Source organism: Pungitius pungitius, chromosome 6 (genome assembly GCF_949316345.1).
Source record: "Pungitius pungitius chromosome 6, fPunPun2.1, whole genome shotgun sequence".
NCBI classification, from domain to species: Eukaryota; Metazoa; Chordata; class Actinopteri; order Perciformes; family Gasterosteidae; genus Pungitius; species Pungitius pungitius.
The window spans coordinates 4,800,068-4,811,552 of NC_084905.1; the positions used below are offsets into that span (position 1 = coordinate 4,800,068).

At 42.5% G+C, this 11,485-nt stretch overlaps 3 protein-coding genes across 3 annotated transcripts; all 3 read right to left on the minus strand.

The window, feature by feature from the left end:
• Positions 1-1,179: 1,179 nt before the first annotated feature.
• mt2 (metallothionein 2) lies at positions 1,180-1,846 on the minus strand. Its single transcript, XM_037451389.2, has 3 exons — positions 1,689-1,846; positions 1,504-1,569; positions 1,180-1,399 (listed from the first exon to the last, which is right to left on the minus strand). Exons 1-3 carry the CDS (start codon positions 1,711-1,713, stop codon positions 1,308-1,310), a joined length of 183 nt encoding a protein of 60 aa, XP_037307286.1. The 5' UTR covers positions 1,714-1,846; the 3' UTR covers positions 1,180-1,307.
• A 6,163-nt stretch (positions 1,847-8,009) lies between these two features.
• Positions 8,010-9,512, minus strand: steep1 (STING1 ER exit protein 1). Its single transcript, XM_037451385.2, has one exon. The coding sequence runs from the start codon at positions 8,941-8,943 to the stop codon at positions 8,266-8,268; it is 678 nt and encodes a 225-aa protein (XP_037307282.1). The 5' UTR covers positions 8,944-9,512; the 3' UTR covers positions 8,010-8,265.
• A 135-nt stretch (positions 9,513-9,647) lies between these two features.
• Positions 9,648-11,285, minus strand: LOC119196025 (metallothionein B). Its single transcript, XM_037451388.2, has 4 exons — positions 11,152-11,285; positions 10,414-10,498; positions 10,229-10,294; positions 9,648-9,870 (listed from the first exon to the last, which is right to left on the minus strand). Exons 2-4 carry the CDS (start codon positions 10,436-10,438, stop codon positions 9,779-9,781), a joined length of 183 nt encoding a protein of 60 aa, XP_037307285.1. The 5' UTR covers positions 10,439-10,498; positions 11,152-11,285; the 3' UTR covers positions 9,648-9,778.
• Positions 11,286-11,485: the final 200 nt, after the last annotated feature.

The window sequence follows — 11,485 nt, forward strand, 5'->3', positions numbered from 1 at the left end:
GTTCGTAATGTTAATTACAATACTATCTGAAAAATGTACTAGGGAGAATTAAGATATTCAAAAAATATTTTTGCAACACAATCTAACATTTGGTGAACCGTAAGACCCTTGTAAAAGTTCTGATCTTTTGTTGAGGACAATTTTATTGTAAAAATAAGGATTCATTTAAATACTGAACTTGTCTGCTCTACAGTTTTACTTTTACTTGATATAACATTTCACAATTGAGCTTCCATCCAGCCCAATTGTTAAGAATTGTCACTCTTCCTCAAACACACCCAATGCAGTTACATCCCTTCTGTAAATAAAAGTCATGTGTTGATGCAAACGTCTGGGTCTCCACATACAGAACTTTTCATAACACTGCTAATTTACTTCAGCCCTTGCTGTTGTCGAATGAGACGAATCCACCCACTGCAGCTTGAATCAGAAAGCCCAGATGATTGATGAACGCGCTTTAGTCATGTGGAGCCAGAGACCCAGTGCTGCACTTCATTATAGAATAATGGTATGCAACAGTTTTCTCTGCTAAACACAAACAGATAACGCCTATTACAGCCTTGCTTATTTACTTGTTTACTAAACAGATCTTTGACCTCTGGCAACCAGATTATCAGTCAACCATGTACCGCTTGAAAGTCCCGCACCATCAGCAGATTAAAACTGGCTTTTTCAATGTTAACGAGTTTGAACTTTTGTACAGGATTTTGTTGCATCTACCTTGTCTATTTAAGTTTTTTAGTAGTGTATACCGACAGCCTACATGCACGAGTTGTTTACTTACATACAAGCAGTGGCCAGCTGTAGTATATTCATCTGATGCAGTTACAATTTAAAAAGGTAATGTGTTGGAATCAGATTCCAAAATAAGGTTTGAGGTGATTTTGCAATGCTGAACCAATAGCATTGCTAGTGACATGTAACCCAATAATGTAATGCCAATCAATTTTGCTGACGCACTGATAAAATGAAAAGTGGAGTTAAGATTAAAGACAAAGCCTTTGTAGTTCTCACTGACAAACATGACATTCTACCAGGTGAAGAAAATTCCCCTTATCCGGACTGTAGAAAGGAACCTCAGAATGATCAGTTCACTCTGCATCAGCACATCTGAATATTAACACCTCCGGTCGTGAAACACTTCATTGACGATTGAAAGTTAAACCAAGACAGCACATCCACGTTAGGAAGACGTTTATTTCAACATTAAAGACAAGTACAAAACAGTTATGTGTAGAAATTAACAAGCCATCGTCGTTTAAAGTGCCGCCATCTCGTGTCAGTAGAGGGCTGATGTCGCAGGCTCCTCATTGACAGCAGCTGGTGTCGCACGTCTTCCCTTTGCACACGCAGCCAGAGGCGCATTTGGTGCAGCCGGAGGGGCAGCAGGGGCAGCAGCCTGAAACAAGTCATTTATTATTCAATCAGGCGACTTTTAGATCAGAGTCGATCGCTGGATGGATGAGAGCCACGTTCTCGATGTAACGAGCTCGCTCGACTTACTCTTCTTGCAGGTGGTGCAGGAGCAGTTTGTGCAGGAGCAGGATCCTGCACAGTTGCAGGTTCCACCTGGAAAACAAAACAAACGAAATAATCAAGCACATCGTCTGCTGATGGCAAAAAGACAAACCAAACACTAAGATGATAAACATTGCGCGCAAACCAAGACGTCCCAGGAGGACACTTACTCTTGGAGCAGTCGCAGGGGTCCATCCTTCAGGTGCTGTCGCGTGTCGTCGTGTCGTGCTGCTGTGTCCGTGGGATCAGACGAGTCTGTGTTGTGGAAATGAGAGAATGGGCGGTGCTTTTATAGCGTCCTCGAGACAACAGAACCGGGTGCAGACTGAGCACGTCCCGCGGCGCGCGTGCACGTAGTAAATGATTACAAAGAGGCTTGTGCACACGACTTTCCCACCGAGGGGCGCGTGAGGAGACTCCCACGCGAGGACGATGTGTTGTGTTGTCTGAACATTACGTAATACCCCCGCTAATATGGGGCGCCGTTTGTAAAATGTTGCACGTACTAAAATCCTGCGCAGCTTTGGTACATTTAGCATTATCATATGAAAAGTAAAGCAGGACAATATTCATATGTCACTTTTTCAAACATTTAGAGACAAAATTATGTAAATACATTCAACAACTTTTCCAAGCAAATTGTTTGGCAGTAACACAAAGCTGTTAAATAGTAAAAAATAACATAAATGTTCAGTAGGAGCTAGCGCAAATCGTGGCAGTGGCAACTCGCTGAGGCACTTCCTGTTGCAGGCTGCGGTGCCGCGGTGATTCGTGGCAACTGCCTCGACTCTGTGGCAACTGCCGCGGTGATTCGTGGCAACTGCCTCGATTCTGTGGCAACTGCCTCAACTCTGTGGCAACTGCCTCGGCTCTGTGGCAACTGCCTCGACCCCGAGGCAGCTGCCACGACTTCACGACAGCTGCGTCGACTTTGCGGTAGTGGTGCCTCGACGCTTTGCCGTTTTTACGACAACTGCCTCGACTTGTCGGCAGTGGTGCCTCGACACTTGCCGTTTTTGTTTGCCAAATAGGTGACATTTATGTTTTATAATTGGCCAGCAGGTGACAATACAATACGCCCTTTAACAGTACTAGTGTTATTTGTAATTTATTTAGTCATAAAACGCCGATAAGTGATACAATGGCTTGCCGTTTAAGTCCAGCTGAACTACTACGGGCACGTGTTGCCTTGGTAACAGTAAACACATTTAAAATATAGATAAGATGCATTATAACATTTGAAATAATAAGAACCCCTGAAATCTTTTTGATAGATATACATATTTTTGTACTACATACCAATGGACACATTTTCATGTAACTTATTTTCTTTTATGTCTGTCTTGACAGGACTGTAGTTGGAAGTAGTTATTAAAGGATCATAGACTTTGTACACACTATGTACCCGTTGGATGGTGGTGGAAGATAGCCATGTGACGATTTTGATTAGTATTATATAACCAGCTAGTGGTAATAGGAAGACACAAGTTGTGTACTCTTGCATATCTATCTACATAGCTTACATATGTAAATTCCAATTATAGTTATGGTGACACCTACCACTAAGTATGTAGTTTCTATTTGTCTTGGTAGGTAAATCAAATTGACATAAATTCATTCCACACAAGAGGTTTACAATGCAAGCCCAAACATTTTTTTTCATTGTGGAAGGTCACCCTTTTGGCAAAGGTCATTTTGAGGCAAATCTTTTAATTCAAAATGCTTCATATATTTATATATTTTCAATTGCATATCTCGAGGTGTGCGTCCACTAGTTTGAGCAAATTGTCAGCGCTACTGTTGCTCAAACTTTGCAAATGCTTTCAAATTTTTTTCATCTAGCATTGCAGTGCAGAACTTTTGGTAGTGCTTCTTTTGTTCGAAAATAAAAGTAAAAAGCTCCGCTGGAGAGTCCTCGTTTAGGTCATCTTCCCAATTGTGGAGGTCCTGAAGAGTTTCCTCTTGTTCTTCCTCTTCCATGGGAAGGACAGCGGGAAGTTTGTCGTAACAAATTAATTATTAAAAGTTATAGTGCATTTGAGGTACAAATTAAACAAATACAATAATGAATTAATAATACATGAAAATCTGTTTCATTTAACACCTAAAAGTGTCATCTTTACTTTGTGAAATAATGGGTATGTGATTATATGAACAAACAATAATCAAGCCATCAATACCCATTTAAAATTGAATATCAGTATATAATCTGAGTTACCAGTATTTACATCTATATAAATTACTGGACTCAAAATCATCTCTGTAATTGCATCTTGGTTTTTTATTGCAAAGATTTGAACATTTCTTACCACTACTTTGCTTTCTCTGTCACCTCCTGACGTGTCTTCAGCAATGCGAAAGATATTATGTCTTTGAATGAACTACCAGATTCTGTGATTACAGTGATGTCAACTTGACGTGCAAAACCGCTGTTAGCCAGCATTGTGACAGTCAAGTAAGTGATGTTGCAGATACGCATGCTCACCCACAATTAAATTACACTCCATTTAGAATGAATGAAAAAAAGATTAAACGGAACTTGTCGATTTATTTTTTTTGATCAGCTTGGACAAATCATGTTGTTGGTATATTATGCCTGCAGATGATGAATCTGTGTTGTATTATAGCATTGTCGTAATCAAGAGGCAGGACTAGAGGGTCTCTTGTTATTTTGCCAATATCTGTGGCGTGAATAGAAATGCAAAGAGTATTTGTTCATTTTGCGTGTGTGTGACAAACTTTGATCAAGTCTTTGCACTTTGGAAATAGTACGTATAATTTAATAGCTGATTTCACCAAATAAATATCAATTGTTTAGGCTAGAACACATAAATCACATTGAAATACTTCAACAATGAGTCAAACACACAATTGGATTTGTTTGGAGGTTTAAAAGTAAATTAGACAATGATATACAATTTTACACATAACATACATTAACAACATACATTTCTTCAAGCTATATAACAAAAAAAAAACCTGTGTGAATTCACATGATGATATAAAAGGAGGGATGGGCAACTGGCTGCCCCGGGCCATTTTTGTCATAAATCTTGCTAGGAAGTGCGCTGCCCCCTCAATCATTTAAGTTGCCCATCCCTGATATAAGGGTTATATTCACAACATTTAGGCAACATAAGCAGGCAGTGCTATATGTGTCACACAAAGCAACTACACCAGCAGACTAGTGTCTGAAAAAACAGCCAGGCGAACAAATTACTTCTCACAATAAATTAATAAAGTTAAGTACGGTTACTGTTTACAAAAAGTATAGAGTGATATTAAAAAGTGCTCAAAAACATAGTAAACAACAACAAACTAAAGATATACTATATACTCTTGTGGCTAAATAACTTGAATGATGTGGAAAAAATGTGTAACACATTATATATACATATAAACACACTGACTTAGAAGTAGTCATCCTTCTTATATTTGTTTATACAAGCGACAAACAAAAACAAAAGCGACTCTCTAAGACGTTACTTGTTATTGTACAGCTGCATGTCGAGATTACTTCTTTGCAAGCTATACCAGCTGCTGCAGCAAGTATATACAAATATACACACACACACATATACCTAAGACACACTCTCACACACACACATATATAAAACCCATTAGGTTTTATGGGATCTTGATCTTATGATATTTTAAACGTTACAATGCATCTTACCAATATTTACAATTTGCATTCCTTCGGGGAGCTGCCGGAAAGTGGTTTTTGTTACCAAGGCAACAAGGGCAAACTGGTCTTAGTCCATATTATCTTAGCTGGACTTAAACGGGAAGCCATTGTATCACTTATCGGCGTTTTATGACTAAACCAATTACAACTAACAATACTAATACTCTCAATGACCGCATAGTATTGTCAATATATGAAAAGAAAACGGGAACAGTCAAGCCACCATTACCGCAAAGTCGACGCAGCTGTCGTGAAGTTGTGGCAGCTGCCACGACTCGACGCGGCAACTCACTTAAAATGTATTATACGGTCATATATTGTTGAAATACTAAAAGTAACGGAAACTGCACTTCTCCCAAACAATCGCAGCACCCTCACCCTCCGTAGCACCGTTACCTTTACAGCCGTGGCACCGCTCGAGCTGCCTGCCTCGACCGGGGCTAAGGCTCCCTTAGCGGTCGTGGCACCTCTCCATTGAACTCCATGTACCTCGACCAGCCGAGAGCTAAGGCTCCCTTAGCGGTCGTGGCACCTCTCCCTTAAAGTCCCGGTACCGCTACCAGCCGAGGAATCAAGCCCATACATCGTAGTAACGATCCTATAACACAATGCATCTGTCCATTTAGCTCCCCCGACCGAGGGACCGGTACCTGAACCCGCGGTACCGCTCGAGCTGCCTGCCTCGACCGGGGCTAAGGCTCCCTTAGCGGTCGTGGCACCTCTCCATTGAACTCCATGTACCTCGACCAGCCGAGAGCTAAGGCTCCCTTAGCGGTCGTGGCACCTCTCCCTTAAAGTCCCGGTACCGCTACCAGCCGAGGAATCAAGCCCATACATCGTGGTAAAGCTCCTTTAACTCGAAGCACCGGTCCATTTAGCTCCCCCGACCGAGGGACCGGTACCCGAACTCATGGCACCGCTCGAGCTACCTCTCTTGACCGAGTAAACACACGAGGCAGTTGCCACAGAGTCGAGGCAGTTGCCACAACTCGCCGCGGCAGTTGCCACAGAGTCGAGGCAGTTGCCACGAATCACCGCGGCACCGCAGCCTGCAACAGGAAGTGCCTCAGCGAGTTGCCACTGCCACGATTTGCGCTAGACCTTGCTCTAAATGTTAACTGTTAATGCAAATGTTATATATGTTAAATATAAATATTAAATATACATTATATACTACAAAAAGCTGGATGGAGTTTCTTATCTGAAGGCCCAGTTGTTTTGAACTAAGGAAAATATCTGTTGGGCGTTCAATGTAGAAACGTGTTGCACCAGTATTTAACATGGCTACAGTTTAGTGTTTTGGGCCTTAAAGCATTTCTATTATCTAAAACCTCAACAGAGCAGTGACTAAAATAGATATTGCTCTGTAAAACTTTCAATGTTTCTTTACTCTCTGACAACAGAGAACTACAATCATTTGCTGCTTCAATCATAAGTTGTAATATGTTCTGTTCTTCCTAGAAATGCTGGAGGGGATGCCATCATACAGGCCACGGTAGATTTTTGGAAAGTATAGGACGAGATCGAGAAGAGCTCGAGCTAAAGGATCAGGAAACCGTGCTCTCTGTATCAGCGTTCAACAACAATAAAAGTAAGTCTAAGATAAACAAAGACTTCTTTCTTTGCTGGATTCTTTGGTGTCTGGCGTCAGAAACTATAAAATTGATAAAAGAAACACATGTTGACTCCTGTTCGACTAAAGTTTCTGTTAATCTCTTCCTACGAGTGGTTTGTGGCATACGAGTTTGATCGACAAGAACCTGGTGGACTGTTTCGTCCCCTTTCTGCCGGCACGTTGTTGGGTGCGTCATGGCCGAGATGAAAGCCAGAGGAGTTCCACCTGACCAAAACGTGGCAGGACAGCTGGCCAAAGATGTAGTGCATGTCCCAAAAACTGAGAATGTTCTCGGTCAAAGGATGCAAGACGATATCCAGCAAGTTGGACTACTACACATAATGTCAAGATCCGATGGACGCTGCATTTGATCAAATTGTGCACTTTAAAAAAAAAAAGAAAGAGAAAGAAGGAAAAACGCTATCAGCCAAGTGACTCAAGAGAGGAAGTCAGCCTGACTGAACTCTGAGGAGGTTTCTCCGTTTGACCTTGTGACCAGGTGGAGGATTTCATCGGGCCTTCTCAGATTCTGCACATGGTTAACACTGAACGCAGCTAGATTAAATAATTATAAGACTGGACTGCTTTCCTTAGTAGGTGTTGAAGGGGTTCTATTGCTGCTTATTTGGAATAACGCAAAATCCATGAAAGTGTTGATCAGGGAACTAAAGCAGCTAAATTAAATTCAAATTTAAAAAATGTCAATAGCTACACCTGTGCTTGTTGAAAAGGCCAGATGTCTTCTGTGACTAAACACCAGGGTGATGCAAGTTTCTAATCCAGTCCACAAGGCTGCAACATAATCTGCGTTTTAAATAGAGTGAGATTTTCTTGTATTAATAATTTAGTCTATAGCATGCCAGAAACAGTAGAACACATTTTTCTTCAGAAAAGTCTAAGCAGATGTGTTGCAATAACATTCTCCTTATGATTCAAAACACTAAAATATTCAATGCAGATGATTTGGCAACTTGATGAACTACTACGATTTTTCTCAATTGTTATCGTCCTTATTTTATTCAGTGACTTCAATTTGAGAGATTTTAAGCAACGTGCAAAGAAATGTAAACACTGTTTGATCGTTTTTTTTTAAAAGATCAACCACCTGGGACTCATTAATCCTCAACACCTGAACTCTCTACCTGTTCTTCCAGAAACCATAATAAATGTTACACACAGGACAAATGCTTTAGGAAATACGAAACGGTTTAATCTGGTCTTTTCATTTTCATACAAAATAACATTTGAAACTAATTTCACACAACCTCACTATCGTAACACGTGTCACATGAACATCCCCGGACTAAAAATGTCCAAATATTGTCCTGTCTTCTGGCTGACCAACTACTGGCCTGTATTTGACAGATCTTATCCACTGTGGACGCTGGTCTCCAGAGGACAACAGTGCACCCCCCCCCCTCCCCTCCTCTCTGCTGAGCCTCCTCTACTTGAACTGATTATCAATCAGCGTGCCCTTCATCTTCGCCTTCTTGGCCTCCAGCTCAGATAGCTCCTGTAGCCTCCTCTTGCTCATGCCCTTCCTCTCCAGCTGCTTCTCGATCACTTTGGCGTTTTGGGCGTACGAGTCCGCCACCTCCCGGGCCTCGATCTCCTCCTCCTCCTCGTCGACGGTGGACACGGTGACGGAGCTGAACTTGCCCATGTCCTTGGTCCGCTTGGTCATCATCACTCGCACTTTCTTGGGGGCCTCTGGCTGCTTCTGACTGTACACGCTGGTGTTGCCGAAGCCCTGCCCGAACTTGACCACGGCTGCGTCCACGATGAAGGTGGCCGGGCTGTTCTTCGCCTGGTGCTGGTAGAAGAGCAGCAGGCCGCACTTGCCGCACTTCTTGCGGTACTGCCTCTCGATGCCCTCGGCCCGCTTGAGGTACGCGCTTTCGTCCTGCTCCACGTTGCAAAACTTGTGGGCATGTTTGGCCGCGTCGATCACCCTGGCTCGGTCCCGGGGCCTCATGGGCAGCTTCTCCAGCTGGCAGTCCAGCACCAACACCATCTGTCCGCACAGGCAGTAGTAGACGTGAAGAGGCTTTTCTCCGTCGTCGTACTCCTCTCGATCTCTGGTGTCCGAGCAGACGACACTTCTGGACACGACTTTCGGCATGTTTGGTCACTCGGGTGATGTTTTTACTGCTTGTTGTTACTGCTTACGGATTCAATCCCGCTGTCCAAACACCACGGAGAAGAAACTCTTCTTGTAATGTTTTCTTCGTCAGAATCGCGACAATACTTCCGGTGTCCGTCCTCGTTACTGTTCCGCCCGGAAACAAAATCCGCTTCTCATTGTTCCGCTGTGCCGCCCTATTTCTGACCTACACGGTGATTAAATTGCAATCGAGTGTTAACGGGTTTGTTATAAATTAAATGGATTCAAGCGTGGAAAAGGGCTCCGAATTAAATTGAGTAGGCCTAGCCTTACTTGACTTTTTGGACATTGTATACATGAAAGTCAAACACCGACGTTTTACTATTAAATAGGATTGAAAAATTACTTACGTGTTATATGCAACATATGCCCTTTGGTTTAGGGTACTATAGGTTCAGTATTTTGGTGCAAAAAGCTTTATATGCAAACTTATGTGTAATATGTAAGGAAGTTCAGAGACCCCAATTAAGCAAAATCAAACCAGTCAGTCAAAAAAAAAAAATCTTCCCAGATGCAATTGGCGCTTGGTTACTGAAACTGCATCTTGGTTTACTGCCTCGCAGTGACCTTGATTACATTACACTGTAGCAGCACATTAGTCGCACATTTGATTATTTTGAGAGTTTAAAAACCTTACACAAGATAAACCAAGACAGCATATCCACGTTAGGGAAGATATGTTTATTTCAACATTAAAGAAAAGTACAAAACAGTTATGTGTAGAAATTAACAAGCAATCGTCGTTTAAAGTGCCGCCATCTCGTGTCAGTAGAGGGCTGATGTTGCAGGCTCCTCATTGACAGCAGCTGGTGTCGCACGTCTTCCCTTTGCACACGCAGCCAGAGGCGCATTTGGTGCAGCCGGAGGGGCAGCAGGGGCAGCAGCCTGAAACAAGTCATTTATTATTCAATCAGGAGAATTATTTTTAGAGATACTTCGACCTTCAATAACCATAATTAAAAAAACATGAAATTTAGCACGTTTAAAAACAAAATGCTACAATAAAAAGGATGGAATAATTGTTTGGCAATGTTGTGGAAAAACACTGTCCTTTTGCAGGGCAGCTGCAGAAAGTAGGCTACTAAAAATAAATAAGAATAAGTGATTTGAAATAAACACACTGCAGCAGGGGCAGCAGCCTGAAACAAGTCATTCGTTATTCAATCAGGCGACTTTTAGATCAGAGTTGATCGCTGGATGGATGAGAGCCACGTTCTCGATGTAACGAGCTCGCTCGACTTACTCTTCTTGCAGGTGGTGCAGGAGCAGTTTGTGCAGGAGCAGGATCCTGCACAGTTGCAGGTTCCACCTGGAAAACAAAACAAACGAAATAATCAAGCACATCGTCTGCTGATGGCAAAAAGACAAACCAAACACTAAGATGATAAACATTGCGCGCAAACCAAGACGTCCCCGGAGGACACTTACTCTTGGAGCAGTCACAGGGGTCCATCCTTCAGGTGCTGTCGCGTGTCGTCGTGTCGGGCTGCTGTGTCCGTGGGATCAGACGAGTCTGTGTTGTGGAAATGAGAGAATGGGCGGTGCTTTTATAGCGTCCTCGAGACAACAGAACCGGGTGCAGACTGAGCACGTCACGCGGCGCGCGTGCACGTAGTAAATGATTACAAAGAGGCTTGTGCACACGACTTTCCCACCGAGGGGCGCGTGAGGAGACTCCCACGCGAGGACGATGTGTTGTGTTGTCTGAACATTACGTAAGGCGGTGTTACACAAACGTAAACAATGATTTATTGTTTACCATTTCTTTCTGTAAGACTTTATCGGGGCACAAAATAGGACGTGTGTCTCCCACTATTGTAATCGTGTTTGTCGGTGTGGTCAACAGGCTTGTTGATTCACGTAAGGACGTTGCGTTACGCGAAGTCATCCTCCTAGTTTGCGCACGGGTTTTCGAAATAAAATGCCAAGTTGCGCGTTGGAGTGGAAAAGAGAAACGCGTTCCGGGTGCAATCAAGACTTCCGGAGAAAGATATTTTAAACGGGCTCATGTCATTGGGATTTACTCACATAATGAAAGCTGATAAAGGGAAGGAAAGCGCAATGCAAGTCGGTTATTTGTATTAGGTACAATCATTTTCAAACATTAGCATACAATAATGAATGATTTAGACCTGCATCGATTGCAAATATAATACCATTTCCTACCTGAACTGAATTATTTATTGAACATGGATGTTATCTCAATATTGGAAATGACATTGTCATTGTGACGTTCAACAATTCAACGTATCAGTTTCATTCTCCTATTCTTGCTCCGTAATGTGTCTTAAGTCGGTCTGTGCACACGGCCTGTTCCCCTCTGCACTCGGCAATTTCACCCAGTGTTGGAAAGCAAGCGATCGATGAAATGCTGCGTTTACGTGCACTGCTCTGTGGGATATATGCCACTCACAATATTTTAGTGTTTTATAGAATACTGAAGAGAGCGTATCAAATTATGGGCACTGCAAAAGATCAATAGGGTTTGTATTAACAACCA